This window comes from Electrona antarctica (assembly GCF_951216825.1).
Source record: "Electrona antarctica genome assembly, chromosome: 5".
Classification (NCBI taxonomy): domain Eukaryota; kingdom Metazoa; phylum Chordata; class Actinopteri; order Myctophiformes; family Myctophidae; genus Electrona; species Electrona antarctica.
This window is the reverse complement of record NC_136810.1, coordinates 57,636,386-57,656,615: the sequence shown is the minus strand read 5'-3', so window position 1 is coordinate 57,656,615 and position 20,230 is coordinate 57,636,386. Positions and strand designations below refer to the sequence as shown.

The 20,230-nt window shown below is 45.1% G+C and overlaps 1 protein-coding gene across 1 annotated transcript in view; it reads left to right on the top strand.

Moving 5' to 3' along the window:
• The window catches only part of mon2 (MON2 homolog, regulator of endosome-to-Golgi trafficking), a 126,112-nt gene that overhangs the window by 40,359 nt on the left and 65,523 nt on the right, over positions 1-20,230 (top strand). Inside the window, exons 5-11 of the mRNA XM_079501727.1 lie at positions 1,047-1,176; positions 12,854-12,951; positions 15,672-15,797; positions 16,978-17,178; positions 18,272-18,396; positions 19,786-19,928; positions 20,065-20,221. Coding sequence (XP_079357853.1) covers positions 1,047-1,176; positions 12,854-12,951; positions 15,672-15,797; positions 16,978-17,178; positions 18,272-18,396; positions 19,786-19,928; positions 20,065-20,221 — 980 coding nt within the window. The remainder of the gene's footprint in view (positions 1-1,046; positions 1,177-12,853; positions 12,952-15,671; positions 15,798-16,977; positions 17,179-18,271; positions 18,397-19,785; positions 19,929-20,064; positions 20,222-20,230) is intronic.

Sequence of the window (20,230 nt, the reverse complement as noted above, 5' to 3'; positions counted from 1 at the left end):
TGCGATGAAATCAAATTAGCCTATAACTACTTGGTGGGATGGAAATAGACTGTAGTCCTGGTCACCAGTATTACAGTCCACTATACAGTAGCTTGCCTCTGTCATGAAATAGTATGACTCTAGGGGCACCTTTCCATGTAGGCGATACAGTATAATTAGATACAATCTAATTAGTGTGCTCGCTAGTGCAGCCACAGTCATGTTGTTTCCACTATTTATGATACATTATGCTTCCAAAAACTTTGGACGTACCAACCAAAGTCACCAAAGTTCAATGGACCTGTCCCTGTCCTCTCCTCTCTGTCTGTCCACCAGGCCATAGTGTTGTGTTTCACAGTGATATTAACATGTCAACATGGCTGTCCCTGTCCTCTCCTCTCTGTCTGTCCCCCAGGCCATCGGGCTTTGTTTCACAGTGATATTAACATGTCAACATGGCTGTCCCTGTCCTCTCCTCTCTGACTGTCTGTCCCCCAGGCCATGGTGCTGTGTTTCACAGTGATATTAACATGTCAACATGGCTGTCCCTGTCCTCTCCTCTCTGACTGTCTGTCCCCCAGGCCATGGTGCTGTGTTTCACAGTGATATTAACATGTCAACATGGCTGTCCCTGTCCTCTCCTCTCTGACTGTCTGTCCCCCAGGCCATCGGGCTGTGTTTCACAGTGATATTAACATGTCAACATGGCTGTCCCTGTCCTCTCCTCTCTGTCTGTCTGTCCCCCAGGCCATGGTGCTGTGTTTCACAGAGATATTAACATGTCAACATGGCTGTCCCTGTCCTCTCCTCTCTGACTGTCTGTCCCCCAGGCCATGGTGCTGTGTTTCAGTGATATTAACATGTCAACATGGCTGTCCCTGTCCTCTCCTCTCTGTCTGTCTGTCCCCCAGGCCATGGTGCTGTGTTTCAGTGATATTAACATGTCAACATGGCTGTCCCTGTCCTCTCCTCTCTGTCTGTCCCCCAGGCCATCGGGCTGTGTTTCACAGTGATATTAACATGTCAACATGGCTGTCCCTGTCCTCTCCTCTCTGTCTGTCCCCCAGGCCATCGTGCTGTGTTTCCGCCTCCACTTCACCAAGGACAACATCACCAACAACACGGCGGCCGCCACCGTCAGACAGGTGGTCACCGTGGTGTTCGAGAGGATGGTGGCCGAGGACGAGCGCTTCAAAGGTCAGACATCGTTCACTCATTTATAGGACTGAGACCAGATTCTACCAAATGTCTTCTAAATCGTGACAGTTTTCTGAAAAATAAACTGTTTCTATGTCAGTCGTTCTCAAACATGTTCATGTCAAGGACCCCCAAAAATTGTAAATTAGTAATGTAATTGACTGCCGATCCCCCATCTGAAAAGAATGTTGTTCCAGGGACCTCCCCAGAAGCAAATATATGAGTTAAAAACTCATTCAAACTCATAAATATTCAAAGATTTACGCCACATTTTCAAAAATAGCAGACCTACAAGCTCTTAGCGTGGCACTCGGTGCCGCGCTATGCCCTTGTAGATCTGCTATTTTTCAATAGCTAAAGTACAACATAATGCTTAAAACACCAAAAGGGGTTTCCCGTCCAGAATGAGTTAAAAATAATAATAATTTGTTTGTTTTATTGCACACACGGTGACAATAAAGCCCTTTACAGCAGTGGTTCCCACACGTTGCCATGTCAAGGACCACCAAATCTACACCTATTAGCCCGCGGACCCCCATTTGAAGAGATAATACCAGGGACCCCCATAAGAGAAGATTTTCACAGCTCTAGCAGTGATTCTCAACCCGTTTAATTTCAAGGACCCCCCAGTTTGACGTCTGCAGTCCCCAATTTAATGGCATTGTATCTCAAGGACCCCAATTTAAATAGTAAAATCAATGTTAATTTAACTCTGAGAGTGTACAAATGGAACCAAATGGACCCGTTAGGGTCCATTTGGTTCCATTTGTACACTCAGAGTTACAGACCCATAAGGGTCCATTTGGTTCCAAACTATCATTTAGCTGGGGACGCCCTGGAACTCTCTCAAGGACCCCTTGGGGGGTCCCCGGACCCCACTTTGGGAACCACTGCCTTTACAGGACAAGTACACCAGTGGTTCTCAGCCTAGGGGTCCCCATGTGATGTTCCCCAAATTACAATTTAAGACCTTTTTGAGCGGTGCGTGCACACCGCTCCAACAATGACTGGCCACGTGTGTCCCTATGTATGTATGTATGTATGTATGTATGTATGTATGTATGTATGTATGTATGTATGTATGTATGTATGTATGTATGTATGTATGTCTGTTTGGAGTATGTACAGCTGCAATACCGCTGGGTGACCTACCTTCAGGTTTGGGCTGTTGAGCTTCACACTGTGCACTATAGAGCGTCGCAGTCCCGCCCCCTTTCATGACGACACCAGGCCCAGGAAATAATTCCCAATGCATTTTCCCCATAGACATTTCAAAAAGTATTTATTTAAAGACCTTATCGTACAAAGCCAACTCGAGTTGTGACAAATCATGACAACAAACACAATATTTTGGACCAAACAAATAATTACAAAGAAGAAAAACAACAAAAGTGCCATTTTCTTCTTCTTTCTTATTATTTGTTCAGCCCGAGAAATTGTGTTTGTTGTCAATTTTGTCACAACTCGAGTTGGCTTTGTACGAGGCTTAAAAGGTCTTTAAATATATACTTTTTGAAATGTCTATGACGAAAATGAACAGGGAATCATTTCCTGGGCCCTGGTAGGGGGCGGGACTACGACGCTCTATACAATAGTACAGTACAGAACTGTAGAGTGAGTACAGTAGAGTACACAGTACCGAACACCGTACGGTACAGTACAGACTACAGTACAGACTACAGTACAGTAACTATCACAATACAAGTATAGGTGCACCGCCCAGTTCACACAGGTGTGGTTTTTAAAATAATATTTAAAAAATAATGTAAAAGATGGAAAAAAAGGCAACAGCGCGCAATGCACGGGTGCAAATTTAGCCGACCCAGTGATATTCTAACATCCGTGGCACGTTGGGGTGAGCACTTTATATTTGAAATCTGAACATTTATGTTCACGTTTGCTCTGTAAATGTAGCAGTCGCAAAAGACAGGCTGAAGTTGAGCCACGACTGTCATGATTATGACGGTTATGTTTCAGGGCTATAGTGCCCCATGTGGGGTGTGACTATATTCTCACGGCAGAACCCTGAACAGTGTTTGTGACATGTCTGGTCTGGTGCGGAGTGGAGCAACGGTATACGACTCGCAAGTCTGGCTGTACCATCCACCAACCCTCTAAGGCAATTTGAATATTAGGAGGACAGCCATTAGCAACAGCTATGGCAGCATTGGAATTTGGGAGCCCCCCCCCCCCCCCCCACACACACACACAGTTCGCCCCCAGTTCGCCCTCCGGCAAAGTCGATAAGTGTCCCTGAGCGAGACAATTAACCCGAACTGCTCCCGGCGCTCTGTATTAATGGCATCCACTGCTGCCGTTTGTTTGGTTTGGTTTAAATGCAGAGGAGGAATTCTACATATGTGACTACATTTGACTGGGGGACTGCCATTGGATTTTTTTGAATTTTGTTTTTGTCATGTCATATGGGAAAGCAGGGAATCATAGCTTCAAATGTACATATTGGTTGTTCAGTTTGACCCACCAGTTTTGGAGATATGGCTTATAGAGTAATGTCTTGCAGAGAAACAGCGAGTTGAGAAAACAGGCTTGAAAGGTTCACTTCTGTGGTCTCTAACATTACACCTAGCTACATGTTTAAGTATTTATTTCATATTTACATGTCGATTTCAGCTCTGACACTTATTTCAGACATGCTCTAGTATGTGAAGAGTCTGCGTTTAACTCAAAAAAACAAACTTTTACTCCTCTGGTGAAAAGCTGTAATTTGCGCGATGGCAGTCTCTCAGTCAAATCTGGTCACATATGTGATTATGTGATACATGTATGTACAGTGACAAAAACACCCCAGAGGAGTGGGGACTCAATTGTTTTATTCATTATTATACCGTCGCTGTCGGAAAAGAAACCTCATCTCCGTATTCAAACGTGTTATTTCGTAAAAAATACCCGACCTACTTGATCATATTTCAGCGTCACGCAAAAGCACTGAAAGTAGCAGATCCACATGTGCGAAATGCGTCACGAATAGACACGTTTCCAACTTGTCGATCTGCTACTTTTGGTGTTTTTGAATTTCGAATCCTGAAAATGGACATTTTTTTTGGACATATGAGGTTTCCACGGAACAGAGACAATATTTGTCCGTGGCAAAATGTGACTCTTCATCCACTGCGTGACAAGAGGAGGAACCCCTTTTGGTGTTAGCATTATGTTCTGCTTTAGCTATTGAAAAATAGCAGATCTACAAGCTCGTAGCGCGCCACCGAGTGGCGCGCTATGAGCTTGTAGGTCTGCTATTTTTGAAAAATTACATAGAAACATCGCTTTTTCAGAAAACTGTCAGGATGTAGAAGACATTTTTAGAATCTGATCTCAGGTCAAAATGGGTTAACAGGAAATTATGGGCACTAGATTTGCCTGTGTAAACCTCAAGTTTAGCAGGCATATACAGTAATATACGGTAATATACAGGTGTGATGGTATACAATTTCGGGAGTTTACCGGAGTTTGTTCGATAGTTTCCTGTAATATACAGTTGGGTGCCACCGATATTGTCCCTTATCATTTGACCCATTTAGGCCTGACCTCAACATTTTTAAAAATCCTTCTAAATCCTCCAGTTTTCTGAAATAAATATTTTCACGATTTTTCAAAAATAGCAGACCTACAAGCTCGTAGCGCGCCACTCGGTGGCGTGCTACGAGCTTGTAGATCTGCTATTTTTTCAATAGCTAAATTATAACATAATGTTTAAAACACCAAAAGGGGTTCCCGCCCAAAATGGGTTAACTGTCCTTTTGCGCAGATCACGCAAACCTCAGCAAAAAGAAAAGGACAATATCGATGGCCTCCTGTACAGTAATATACGATAATATACAGGTGTGATGGTATACAATTCGGGAGTTTACCGGAGTTTGTTCGATAGTTTCCTGTAATATATACACATCCGTATTCCATGATTTTTTGCGCAGTGTTCATTTGGAAAACCACACTGGACTGGACTAGGGCATTAAGCAACTAGTCGACTAGTTTACTAGTCGACTAGTAAATCCACTAGTCGACCTTGTTAGTACTAGTTGACTAGTTGATAAGAAAAAAAAAAGTGTATTTATTTTATTTTTTATTTTTTTCCCGATTTTGTAGGCCTCAATATCAGGTAGATTATAGTTATAGTCACCATGTACACAGTTTTTCAATGTACAAATATTTATATAAAAAAAAAAGAAAGTTTATTTTTTTTAATTTATTTTATTTTTTACATAATAGGTAGTTAAACAACTAGTCGACTAGTTGACTAGTAAACTAGGCAACTAGTCAACTAGTAAAAATGACTAGAAGTGAATGCCCTAGACTGGACAGGGCGCGCCGATATAAAAGGCAATGAAGTCACGCGTTGTCTCTTCCCTAAGGAAAACATTTTCAGTCCACTGCTGCCAGCCAGCTGTGCGTCAAAACCATGAACACACCCAGCTGTGTGTGATGATGAATGATTCACATTAATGCTTGCTGCCCTCAAACCAGAGTGCATAGAGTTAAATGAACACGGGGGAGTATGTTGTGTATAAGATTCACACGGCGTGCAGCTTGCCCTGGGCTGCGTAGTGTAGTGTGGTAGATTCGTACAGCTTGCTCTGGGCTGCGTAGTGTAGTGTGGTAGATTCGTACAGCTTGCCCTGGGCTGCGTAGTGTAGTGTGGTAGATTCACACAGCTTGCTCTGGGCTGCATAGTGTAGTGTGGTAGATTCACACAGCTTGCTCTGGGCTGCGTAGTGTAGTGTGGTAGATTCATACAGCTTGCTCTGGGCTGCGTAGTGTAGTGTGGTAGATTCGTACAGCTTGCCCTGGGCTGCGTAGTGTAGTGTGGTAGATTCATACAGCTTGCTCTGGGCTGCATAGTGTAGTGTGGTAGATTCATACAGCTTGACTCTGGGCTGCATGGTGTAGTGTGGTAGATTCATACAGCTTGACTCTGGGCTGCATAGTGTAGTGTGGTAGATTCATACAGCTTGCCCTGGGCTGCGTAGTGTAGTGTGGTAGATTCATACAGCTTGCTCTGGGCTGCATAGTGTAGTGTGGTAGATTCATACAGCTTGCCCTGGGCTGCATAGTGTAGTGTGGTAGATTCACACAGCATTCTTGGGGTGCAGTGCTAAGTTCCGACCAGTCGTTGGTCCGACAATGACCGACCTCAAACCATAACCCGCAAGCACGGAGCAGCGCATGTTCGCCAAACCTTAACCCATTTTGGGCGGGATCCCCTTTTGGTGTTTTAAGTGTAATGTTATACTTTAGCTATTGAAAAATAAAAAAGCTACGAGCTTGTAGGTCTGCTATTTTTGAAAAATCGACTGAAATAGAAACATAGCTTTTTCAGAAAACTGTCATTTTCAAACAGACATTTTTAGAATCTGATCTCAGGTCAAAATGGGTTAATCCGGTCGTTTTCCGCATGTCAGACAATTGACTGGTCTTGGAAAGCGTACGGACCCCCCCGTGCTTCCTCTGGGCTGCGTAGTGTGGTGGTGACGTGACAAACCAACATCAATACAATCATGGAAAAGTAGTGAGTACTAGTACACAGGTGAACACACAGGACTTGGCTTACGGTACGTTACACCAGGACACAGCGGAACAGATCAGTGGATGCTACTCTAGTCCATTTAGGCCTGATGTCGACATTTAAAAAAAAAAGTTTTCTAAATCATGACAATTTTCTGAAAGATTTGAGGCACATTTGAACGATTTTTCAAAAATAGCAGACCTACAAGCTCGTAGCGCGCCACTCGGTGGCGCGCTACGAGCTTGTAGATCTGCTATTTTTCAATAGCTAAATTACAACATAATGTTTAAAACACCAAAAGGGGTTCCCGCCCCCAAAATGGGCTAGTGTCTAAAGTGGATGTATGATGTATTGTAGAACAGTGTTATTCACATAGGTCAGCGTTTTTTTATGGCAGTGTGCCAAGTGAACTTTCCAGCAGGAGTCAACGGCAACGACGGCTGAGATCACAAAGAGTCAAGTTCACTTCCACTTTCACGGTACAAAGAGTCAAGTTCACTTCCACTTTCACGGTACAAAGAGTCAAGTTCACGTCCAGTTTCACGGTACATGGGAGTTCAGCCACAATCCCAAAATAGAGACCTTCTGCCTGCTCGGTGACCAGTGTTGTTTTCGTCGACTAAAACTCAAACGAAAAATGTTCCGTCGACTACCTTTTTTCACTGACGAAAACTAAATGGAAAATATAGCTGCAAGCAGCGATAAGGCGGGACCAAGAAAGAAGACAATACTCAATAAGAACAATATGCACAAATAAGACTGACGAGCTGAGTTGTCGGTACCCGGATTTGAACACACAACCTTGTGGTCTGAACTTCTGAAGGCAAGAGCTCTACCAACTGAGCTATGCAGACACAGTTAGATGTTTCATTGGGAACAGTAACATCAATCAGTGTTTTGGTAACAAGTATGTATGTCCTTGTTTTTGCAATGTCACTATCCATTACTACAGTGTGTTTTGCTGTAAATGTTCTCACGTACAAACTTCTCTTCAACTGGGATTTCAGATAATGGTCCATAGATTGTGTGTAGGACGTTTCACGCAAATTGCTCAAAATTCCAGGCAGAAAATCGGGTATAAGCATTTTTCAAACTGCTCAAAATGGCGGAAAATCTGAGGGCGGAGCTTACTTGTCAAAGTGACAGATGTGTTCCCCCTGAGTCAAGGAACATGTGGAAACAAGTCCCATGACCTTTGGCCAAACGAGGCATGAGTTAAGCCTGTTCAAAGGTTTCATTTTCAAAAAATTACTATAGCGCCCCCTTTGGCCAATTGGAGTAAGACTGCTTTCAGTGCTATTTGGCATGACCCTCTACCATACTGTAAAGTGTAATAAGCAAATGACGCTTCATGTAGGTATTAGGTGCAGAAGAAGTAATTTCACAAAACATCAATTTTCATTGGCTCATAAAAACTGATTGGCTCATTTCATTGGCTCATAAAAAGTCCGTATAGGTCCAAAGTTCACGTGTAGAAGTTTTCGTGCATTTTGATCAAAGATCCTGGGGACAGATACATTTGAACTGTTTTTCATATAATTCAAAATGGCGGGTGATCTAAAGGTCAGAGGTCAAAAGTCAGAACACGAAAGTTGTTCGGCATGAGGAGACACATATATGTGTATCAAATTGTCATTGCCAACGGTCAAACGGTTCATGAGATATGCACGTTCAAAGTTAGCATTTTAAATTGAGTGCTATAGCGCCACCATTTGGCCAATGGTCATGGGCTTCGCATAGTCACCGTTTGGCATGGCCCTCTACCAGACTACCGCGTTTCGCGAAAACCGACTGCACGGTTCAGCCAGAACAGCTATTTTTGGCGGAAGGAGGAGAAGAAGGAGAAGAAAAATAAACACAAAAGCAATAAGTGACCAAAGTTACTTCGTGACTTCTTGGTCCCTTAACTAAATGAAAACTAAGCTATGATGACTAAAACTAAGAGTAAATATATTGACAATTTCGTCAACAAAATAAAAACTAGACTAAAATGTTAGGAATGGACTAGTGGACAAGAGATCCGGTATAAGTCAGTTGCATGCTGAAAATAGCCGAGCTTGTAGATCGGCTATTTTCAGCAAGTGAAAATAGAAAAAGTGTCATTACGAGGGCATCAAGGCCCACCAAAATACATTTCAGTCGACTAAATCACCTGTAGATTTAGTCAACAAAAATCTTATGATATTTAGTCGACTAAAACTAGACTTAACACTAAAACATTCTAGGTGACTAAAATATGACTGAAAACTAAATTAAGTTTCAGTCCAAAGACTATGACTAGAACTAAAATAGAAATTTGCTGCCAAAAACAACACTTGTCGGTGACTGCAAGTACATCTAGCAAAGTTGGAAGTCTGCCAGCTTTGGTAGGAAACGTAGTGTCAGTTTCAGCCAGAAGCTCCCAGTCGGTCCGTCCTGTGTAGAAACCTAGTGTCTTTCAGCCAGAAGCTCCCAGTCGGTCCGTCCTGTGTAGAAACGTAAACGTAGTGTCTTTCAGCCAGAAGCTCCCAGTCGGTCCGTCCTGTGTAGAAACCTAGTGTCTTTCAGCCAGAAGCTCCCAGTCGGTCCGTCCTGTGTAGAAACCTAGTGTCTTTCAGCCAGAAGCTCCCAGTCGGTCCGTCCTGTGTAGAAACCTAGTGTCTTTCAGCCAGAAGCTCCCAGTCGGTCCGTCCTGTGTAGAAACCTAGTGTCTTTCAGCCAGAAGCTCCCAGTCGGTCCGTCCTGTGTAGAAACCTAGTGTCTTTCAGCCAGAAGCTCCCAGTCGGTCCGTCCTGTGTAGAAACCTAGTGTCTTTCAGCCAGAAGCTCCCAGTCGGTCCGTCCTGTGTAGAAACCTAGTGTCTTTCAGCCAGAAGCTCCCAGTCGGTCCGTCCTGTGTAGAAACCTAGTGTCTTTCAGCCAGAAGCTCCCAGTCCATCCGTCCTGTGTAGAAACGTAGTGTCTTTCAGCCAGAAGCTCCCAGTCGGTCCGTCCTGTGTAGAAACCTAGTGTCTTTCAGCCAGAAGCTCCCAGTCGGTCCGTCCTGTGTAGAAACCTAGTGTCTTTCAGCCAGAAGCTCCCAGTCGGTCCGTCCTGTGTAGAAACCTAGTGTCTTTCAGCCAGAAGCTCCCAGTCGGTCCGTCCTGTGTAGAAACGTAGTGTCTTTCAGCCAGAAGCTCCCAGTCGGTCCGTCCTGTGTAGAAACGTAGTGGCTTTCAGCCAGAAGCTCCCAGTCGGTCCGTCCTGTGTAGAAACCTAGTGTCTTTCAGCCAGAAGCTCCCAGTCGGTCCGTCCTGTGTAGAAACCTAGTGTCTTTCAGCCAGAAGCTCCCAGTCGGTCCGTCCTGTGTAGAAACCTAGTGTCTTTCAGCCAGAAGCTCCCAGTCGGTCCGTCCTGTGTAGAAACCTAGTGTCTTTCAGCCAGAAGCTCCCAGTCGGTCCGTCCTGTGTAGAAACCTAGTGTCTTTCAGCCAGAAGCTCCCAGTCGGTCCGTCCTGTGTAGAAACCTAGTGTCTTTCAGCCAGAAGCTCCCAGTCGGTCCGTCCTGTGTAGAAACCTAGTGTCTTTCAGCCAGAATCTCCCAGTCGGTCCGTCCTGTGTAGAAACCTAGTGTCTTTCAGCCAGAAGCTCCCAGTCGGTCCGTCCTGTGTAGAAACCTAGTGTCTTTCAGCCAGAAGCTCCCAGTCGGTCCGTCCTGTGTAGAAACCTAGTGTCTTTCAGCCAGAAGCTCCCAGTCGGTCCGTCCTGTGTAGAAACCTAGTGTCTTTCAGCCAGAAGCTCCCAGTCGGTCCGTCCTGTGTAGAAACGTAGTGTCTTTCAGCCAGAAGCTCCCAGTCGGTCCGTCCTGTGTCTGGGCATGAGACGTGCACACATAGACATCAAAGGGGGCTTCAGCCCCTGCCCTTTTACTCGTCTGTAAAACAACCGCCCTCTCCAGACCACGAATGCAGCATTTACTACATGGTGAAAGAAATGCACATGCCCCTCCTTTCCATGCCATGCCGGAAGGCAGCATTCAGTCTTCCTGAACTTGGAACGCAGAATTTTGCGTTGAACAAATTCGTTTAGAAATCCATGTCGTTACACCTGCATCTCCACTAGCTAAAGAGTGCTGGGTTGCGCCCCGGAAATAGCCGATTTACAAGCTCTCGACGTGTCGCAGCGCGACGCGTCGTGAGCTTGTAGATCTGCTATTTTCACTCTTTTTGTCCAAAAGTGCCCTCTTACGGGATTTCAGCCCCTGCCTCTCTAACACACTCTGCACGTCCCTGTGTTCTCTTAAACCCATTTTGGGCGGGAACCCCTTTTGGTGTTAGCATTATGTTATGCTTTAGCTATTGAAAAATAGCAGATCTACAAGCTCATAGCGCGCCACCGAGTGGCGCGCTACGAGCTTGTAGGTCTGCTATTTTTGAAAATATCGAAGAATATATAATATATAATATCGACTGACATAGAAACATAGCTTTTTCAGAAAACTGTCAGGATGTAGAAGACATTTTTAGAATCTGATCTCAGGTCAAAATGGGTTAAACCCGTTTAGACCTGAGAACAATTAAAAAAAAAAAAGTCTTCTAAATCCTGACAGTTTAATGAAAAACCCCATGTTTCTATGTCTAGTGGTGCTCAACCTTTTTCATGTCAAGGACCCCCAGAATTATCTGTATTTGGCCGCGGACCCCCATCTGAACATGTGTTGTTTCAGGGACCTCCCCAGGGCCCAGATGCAAAGATTTGAGTTAAAAACTCGCTCTGAAATAATATATATTCAAAAATGTGCGATTTTTCAAAAATAGCAGACCTACGAGCTTGTAGATCTGCTATTTTTCAATAGCTAAAGTATAACATAATGAAAACACCAACAGGGGTTCCCGCCTAAAGCAGCTTATGCTATTACCCATTGAGAGACCTGAGATCAGCTTCTACAAAATGTCTTCTAAATCCTGACTAGATTCTGGAGGAAAAAACAAGAAAAACATGTTTCTTTGTCAGTGGTTCTCAAACTTTTCCATGTCAAGGAACCCCATAATGATATGTATTTTGCCGCTGGAATACCAATTTTCTCCAATCAGGAGAGAGAACTCATGACAGGATTATAAATGAGGGAAATTGGAATTGAGGACACAAAGAAATGAGCAGACAAATCGGCGCAATGAATGTCGTTTCTGGTGAAAACAAGGGTTTTCAACGGCAACGGATACTCGCAGTCGGGTTTTTTCACCACCGACCGAGAGAACAACAACCGGTCAAGACACCACATGCAGCATTTTGTCATTGTAACATCCGGTTACGGATATTTGGCTCTTCAAAATCAGGGTTGCACGCGATAAAAGCTTGGCAATGCGCGATAAATAGAAAACCTACCATTTTCATTATTTTGCTAGTTTTAGTTCAGTATAATCACCGTGCCAGCTTCCCCATTGCAGGGAAAGGGGTGTGACTGACGTGAGTCTGGGAGCTTGGGTGAACGAACAGATGTGTGGGTTGAACTTTTTTCTTGTTATTTTTTGTGTGTACGTGCACTGCTCACACATGATCATACGTGTGTGTGTGTGTGTGTGTGTGTGTGTGTGTGTGTGTGTGTGTGTGTGTGTGTGTGTGTGTGTGTGTGTGTGTGTGTGTGTGTGTGTGTGTGTGTGTGTGTGTGTGACTGTGTGTGTGTGTGACTGTGTGTGACTGTGTGTGTGTGAGAGAGAGAAAGAGACACTGTGGAGTGTGAGCCAGACAGTCGTATGCCATCTCCCCCTCACCACCCCCCCTCGTCCCCCTGTGCTCTCTCCTCATCTGACATCCCCCTCCACCCCCCCAACCCCCCCATCTCTCTGTCATTACACCTTACTCTCTCCTTTCATCTCTTCCCCCCACACAACCCATCCTGTTCTATTCCTCTCTCTCGCTCTCTCTCTCTCTCTCTCCCCCAGTCTAATCCATAGTCCCTCTCTCTCTCTCTCTCTCTCTCTCTCTCTCTCTCCCTGTCTAATCCATAGTCTCTCTCTCCCCCAGTCTAATCCATAGTCTCTCTCTCTCATTCTCTCGCTCTCTCTCTCTCTCTCTCTCTCTCTCTCTCTCTCTCTCTCTAATCCATAGTCTCTCTCTCTCCCAGTCTAATCCATAGTCTCTCTCTCTCTCTCTCTCTCTCTCTCCCAGTCTAATCCATAGTCTCTCTCTCTCTCTCCCAGGCATATCAGATCAGCCCCCTCCCGTCCAGGGAAACACCAACAGGAGGTCTGTCAGCACTCTGAGGCCCAGCGCCAAGGACGCCTACATGCTCTTCCAGGTATGGCCACCAGGGGGAGACAGCTCTCCATGCCTCTTTACAATTTAGGCTATTTTTTTCCCCCAGACGCTCTTAATCCAGAGCGATTTACAGTAAGTTATTTGACGTGCACACGCAGGGATGGAAGGGAACGGTGCACGTGCATGTGCACCAAGTAGCCGGTGTGGTCTGGGTTTACTGGCGCCCCCCCCTATTTTCACACCGTGTCAAGGGTAACAAGACAACTCACCCCTTTTCCGTTTTCCTCCCGGAATTTTCCCCAGTGAGGGGTGGGAGAGGCTGGACAGCTGGAATTTGAATTTCTCTAACTATAAACTTTCACGACAGCAGACAGCCTAAGTACAAATATATTTATGAAAAGCTACCACAGTAAACTCTGTTCACAGAAGTTGTTGTAGGCTATGTGGGGATTATCTGACGAGGTACCATTTGAGAGGGAAAAACCTTACATATACTAAATAATACTAAATTGTTTATAGGGTCAATATAAGTAAAATATAGCCTTTCCACAGGAGTATCTTTTTATATTTTTCCAAAAAGAATACAAACAGCCAATAGCATATTACAAAGTTATCCCCCTCACTGGGGAAAATTCCGGGAGGAAAAACGGGCAAGCACCGGGGTGAGTTGTCCAGTATTCGTGTCAAGTACCGTGCCGAATTCAAATGTTTACTACTTTGCATAACAACAGGACAGCTTTAACTGTTCATACCTGAGCGCACGTAGCCTATACGGTAAGCATGCACACTTACAGCAGTAGGCTGTGGCTCCAGTAGGCTACTGCTGCTGCTGTGTGGTGTTCTGCACACAAGAATAATGCCTCCTCCTCCTCCATCAAAAGCAAACTTGTTTTGTTTCACTAGTGTGCAGTAAAGATGTTTGTCTGACTATTTTAAGTCTACTTTTGTGTTATAGAACTCTCATACACTATTTAACAATAGGCTTAGGCTATATCAGCTGTTCTGTGTGCATGCCGCGATGCGCACAGATGCCCACGCGTGCACGTGCGTGCGTGTCTGTCTGTGTGTGCGTGCGCGTGACGTTCCGTGGTACCGGGAAAAAAAATCCCCATGACACCACTGCTCTCTGCTGAGTGTCTACTACATGCACCTGCTCTCACGCTGTTGAACCAAGGACTATCTTTTACATTTTTTATTTTTACTGTTCCAGCATTTTGCGGATTATCCAGACAGAGCCGATTACAGTGGCAGGAAAGCACGCGGACAACATATTGAAGAACATATTGTTGCTGTCGGGCAGTAACCTCCTATCTCCATATTCCAAATCCCTGTGTTTTTTCCCCCTAAATTAATGCCCCTACTTAACAAGTAAGACGCGCAAACGCGGGAAGCGAACGCAACTCGTAAATTGCAAAAACAACAATTACAATAAATTACGTAATTTTTTAAGGTTTTTTTTAAGTTCTCTTTTTTGTGTTTTTTTAAGATTTTTTTTTAAGTTAAGTTTTTTTTTAAGTTAAAGGGTAAGACCACTTTTTTAGAGGTTTGGGTTGTTTTCTTACCTTATTATGGTCAAACTAGTCCAGTCCAGGAGTTATTTCGCTCCATAGTGCAGTTTTACAGAAAATAACGTTATAAAAATACCAGCCCATTGACTTCCATTGTAACGGGGAAACAGCTCTCAAAGTCACTATTTTAGTACGTAAACAAACACAAACAAAGTTGTTTCATACAATATAGAGCAACACCAAAACTCATGTGGTTTTATTTCTTCATAAAAATGGTAACTTCCTGTTGATTTTACTATATGAAGATCTGGATCCGGATCCATGGATCCAGTCCGGGTTTTCTTCTGAATAAAAATGGACAAATCAACAGGAAGTTAACATTTTTATGAAAAAATAAAACCACATGAGTTTTGGTGTTGCTCTATATTGTCTGAAACAACTTTGTTTGTGTTTGTTTACGAACTAAAAGAGTGATTTTGAGAGCTGTTTCCCCGTTACAATGGAAGTCAATGGGCTGGTATTTTTATAACGTTATTTTCTGTAAAACTGCACTATGGAGCGAAATAACTCCTGGACTGGACTAGTTTGACCATAATAAGGTAAGAAAACAACCCAAACCTCTAAAAAAGTGGTCTTACCCTTTAAGGTGTTTTTAAGTTTTTCCTTTTAAAGTTTTTCCTTTTTAAGTTTTTTTAAGATTTTTTTTTAAGTTAAGGTTTTTTTTAAGTTACGTTTTTTTTAAGTTTTTTCCTTTTAAAGTTTTTCCTTTCATAACAATGGGACCCTCCCTGCTTAGCGTCAGGGGTTGGATTGGGGGCAAATCACCTGTGACATACTAGCGTCATGTCCAGGGGGTGTACTTGGACATCAAGCCACCTCCACGCTACAGAAACAGGAGATTTCTGTTTGGTCTGGAGCGACGGCCATAACTCATGCTCGGCCTCATATAGGACGTTTGAAACCCGTGGATACTGTGTGTGAAATCAATGACATTTAACCCATTTTGGGCGGGAACCCCTTTTGGTGTTAGCATTATGTTATGCTTTAGCTATTGAAAAATAGCAGATCTACAAGCTCATAGCGCGCCACCAAGTGGCGCGCTACGAGCTTGTAGGTCTGCTATTTTTGAAAAACCGAAGAACGACATAGAAACATAGCTTTTTCAGAAAACTGTCAGGATGTAGAAGACATTTTTTAGAATCTGATCTCAGGTCAAAATGGGTTAATTTCCCCCGTGTGCGTGCGTGTGCAGGACCTATGTCAGCTGGTGAACGCTGACGCCCCCTACTGGCTGGTGGGCATGACGGAGATGACCAGGACGTTTGGTTTGGAGCTGCTGGAGTCTGTCCTCAACGACTTCCCCCAGGTCTTCCTACAGGTAGGACACACCCAGTGTTTTTAGTCATAGTCTTTTGAATTGTTTTCATTTAGATTTAGTCCCATTTTAGTCACCCGGAATGTTGTAGTGTTGGTCTAGTTTTAGTCGACTAAATATCAAGATTCTAGTCGACTAAATCTACAGTCGATTTAGTCGAACGAAATGTGTTTTGGCGGGCCCTGATGCCGTCTTTCTACGTCCGAGCATAGACATGGTAACGCCCCGCCTGCCTATAATACAAGAGAATGACAGCTTGGCACGCGCGACAGTAACTTTTATTTTTGTAGAAGAGGCAAACTAATATTGTTTATGCCGTTGGCCTGTTTATTTGTATACATGTGTAAACTTGAAACATTATTGTACTGTAAAAAGGTCTCTTTTCCCTTGATCTTTATCGTTTTAGTATTAGTTTAATATAATTAGATGAATACACGATAATCAACACTAACACTTTAATTTAGAACACAGCCAAATCAAATCATAGTTGTTCAATCAATTATTCAATCAAAGCAAACGGTACAAACAATATTGGTTTGCCTCTTCTACAAAAATTAAAGTATTATTTCCCACCACGGAGTACCCTTGCATCTCGGAGGACAGGCAAGACGGGCAGTGTCGGTAGGCCAATCAGAGGCAGGCGGGGCGTTACCATGTCTATGCTCGGACGTAGAAAGAAATCACGCGTGTCTCCTGGTCATCAAGCTGTTCTCTCCCAACATAAAGTTCTCTCTCTCTCTCTCTGTCTGTCCCTCCCAGCACCAGGAGTTCAGCTTCCTGCTGAAGGAGCGCGTGTGTCCTCTGGTCATCAAGCTGTTCTCTCCCAACATAAAGTTCTCTCTCTCTCTCTCTGTCTGTCCCTCCCAGCACCAGGAGTTCAGCTTCCTGCTGAAGGAGCGCGTGTGTCTCCTGGTCATCAAGCTGTTCTCTCCCAACATAAAGTTCTCTCTCTCTCTCTCTGTCTGTCCCTCCCAGCACCAGGAGTTCAGCTTCCTGCTGAAGGAGCGCGTGTGTCCCCTGGTCATCAAGCTGTTCTCTCCCAACATAAAGTTCTCTCTCTCTCTGTCTGTCCCTCCCAGCACCAGGAGTTCAGCTTCCTGCTGAAGGAGCGTGTGTGTCCCCTGGTCATCAAGCTGTTCTCTCCCAACATAAAGTTCTCTCTCTCTCTCTCTGTCCCTCCCAGCACCAGGAGTTCAGCTTCCTGCTGAAGGAGCGCGTGTGTCCCCTGGTCATCAAGCTGTTCTCTCCCAACATAAAGTTCCGTCAGGGCTGTGGAGGAGGCAGCGCCGCCTCGCCGGCCCCCGTGGAGAAGCCCTACTTCCCCATCTGCATGAGGCTGCTGCGCGTGGTCTCCGTGCTCATCAAACACTTCTACAGCTTACTGGTAAACATTAGTGGAGCACATTGTGTGTTCAGGGCCTCTGCGTGATGACCAACGACCTAATAGACCTATTCCTAATTCCTCATTAGGCTTGTGGTTAAGATGTCCCTTCCCGGTGGCCCTTCCAAGGCCTTTTGGCCAGGTGATTGAAAAGCACCTGGACTACATGAGTGGCGACTTTAGTGACGCCCTAGTAGGGCATTAAGCAACTAGTCGACTAGTAAATCCACTAGTCGACCTTGTTTGGTACTAGTTGACTAGTTGAAAAAAAGGGTATTGGCCGTGGGCCATTTGCGGCCCGCGGAGCGCCCCCTTGTGGCCCCTGGAAGGATATATTAAAAAAAAGTTTTTTGTTTTGTTTTCGGGGGGTGTCCCAGATATAAATGGCATTAAATGGGGGTCAGTAGCCTATGCATGTCAAACTGGGCACCCCCTCAAGGACCACTGGTGGTCCCCGGACCACTGGTTGAGAACAATTTTTAATTAATTAATGAAAAACTAAAAAAAACAGTTTTTCGCGCGTGCGGACTCGGCCCTTGAGGAAAATGAATTGGGGAACCCTGCCCTACGCCCTAGTCATGGTTGGCTACCTCCTAAACCAACGGCAGTCTGAACGGCATAAAAAACCCACACTCTGAGCGCCGCAACACGGAGCGAGTGGCAACAACAGGAGCTAACAGGAGCTAATGGTACCAACGCTGAGCGAGTGGCAACAACAGGAGCTAACAGGAGCTAATGGTACCAACGCTGAGCGAGTGGCAACAACAGGAGCTAATGGTACCAACGCTGAGCGAGTGGCAACAACAGGAGCTAATGTTATGAACTATACTGGAGCTAGACGACGACAATAACAAAACACAGTGAGTGAACCAACAGAAGAACTTCGGAAACGGGCGAAAACGGGCGCTATACTTTATACAAGTTCAAGGTTCAAGGTGTTTATTGTCACACAGATGTACAGGTACAGCATTGTGAAAAACTTGGGTGATGCTCCACAGTACACATAAGTAAAACAGTAAATACATAAATAACGATACTAAGTATACGTGTGTGTGTGTGTGTGTGTGTGTGTGTGTGTGCGCGTGTCTTCTTGTAGGTGACAGAGTGTGAGATCTTCCTGTCTCTGCTGGTGAAGTTCCTGGACGGAGAGAAGCCCCAGTGGCTCCGAGCGGTGGCCGTGGAGTCTGTGCACAGGCTGTGTGTGCAGCCACACCTCCTACGGTAAGAACTGTGTGTGTGTGTGTGTGTGTGTGTGTGTGTGTGTGTGTGTGTGTGTGTGTGTGTGTGTGTGTGTGTGTGTGTGTGTGTGTGTGTGTGTGTGTGTGTGTGTGTGTGTGTGTGTGTGTGTGTGTGTGTGTGTGTGTGTGTGTGTGTGTGTGTGCGTGCGCGCGTATGCGCGCGTATGCGCGCGGAAAAAACTAAAAACAAACATGATATGCTCAGTCACCGTGCTGCACCTGTGATGTTCCTTTTTTTTTACCGACACCACGTTTAAAATAAGAATTGAACGCACAGAATATCAACACGAAGCAACTGAGAAACATGTTATTTCAATGGTAGTGGAGGGAGAGAAAGGATTTTTGTCCAACCTGCACGAAACGGCAACCAATGTGTGCAAAGAGGGGCACAACCACGGGCGGGACTTGACAAAGGGTACCGTTTTTAGATAACCCAGAGAAATGTGAGGACTATATATATATATATATATACAGTTGGAGGCCATCGATATTGTCCTTTTCTTTTTGCTGAGGTTTGCGTGATCTGCGCAAAAGGACCCCATTTTGGGCGGGAACCCCTTTTGGTGTTTTAAACATTATGTTATAATTTAGCTATTGAAAAATAGCAGATCTACAAGCTCATAGCGCGCCACCGAGTGGCGCGCTACGAGCTTGTAGGTCTGCTATTTTTGAAAAATCGTGAAAATATTTATTTCAGAAAACTGGAGGATTTAGAAGGATTTTTTAAAATTTTGAGGTCAGGCCTAAATGGGTCAAATGATAAGGGACAATATCGGTGGCACCCAACTGTATATATATATATCCCCCACCCAATCTCAATATCAATATCGTTCATGTGAAGTGGTTTGTTTGTACTTATTTTGTTAAACTGGTGGAAGTCACTGTGATGAGTTACCAACCCCGAACGAACCCGCTGCCTGGCGGCTTGAAGCTTGGATTATTATTATTTATTTAGTTTTTTATTCTCTTATGGGGGTCTCCTGGCATATCTTTTCAAATGTGGTGTATCCGCGGGCTAATGAGTGTCAATTTGGGGGTCCTTGACATGAAAAGGTTTGGGAACCACTGCCCTATAGTTTGTGTCTCAGACCTCTACTGGAGAGATGTGAATTTGTGAACCCTGGCCATGATGTCTGTCTGTGCGCTCTCTCTCTCTCTCTCTCTCTCTCTCTCTCTCTCTCTCTCTCTCTCTCTCTCTCTCTCTGTCTCTCTCTGTGTCTCTCTCTCTCTCTCTCTCTCTCTCTCTCCTCTCTCTCTCTCTCTCTCTCTCTCTCTCTCTCTCTCTCTCTCTCTCTCTCTCTCTCTCTCTCTCTCTCTCTCTCTCTCTCTCTCTCTCTCTCTCTCTCTTCCCCCCCCCCCCCCCCCCCCCCAGGTCTTTCTGCCAGTCGTATGACATGAAGCCTCACTCCACCAAGGTGTTCAGAGACATCGTCAACGCCCTGGGCTCCTTCATCCAGTCCCTCTTCATCATCCCCAACAATGGAGGCAACCCTGCTGCTGCCAACGCCCCCACTGGTGAGTTCATACACGCACGGCACGCACACACGCACGCACGTACAGTACGTACGCAGGAACGCATTTTTTTTTATATTTCAAATTCTCAATTCTCGTTCCTCCACCCTCCCCCGGGTTCCTTCCTTCCTGTGTGCAGGCGGGGTCAGCGTCGGGGGCCCCGGGGGCCCGGTCCAGGGTGGTCAGGGCGCGGCCGGGACGGGCGGCAGTCTGACCACGCAGGCTGCCTTCGAGTACCGCGGCACCTGGATCCCCCTCATGACTGTCAGCGTGCAGGGCAGCGCCAAGGCCACGTAGTGAGTACT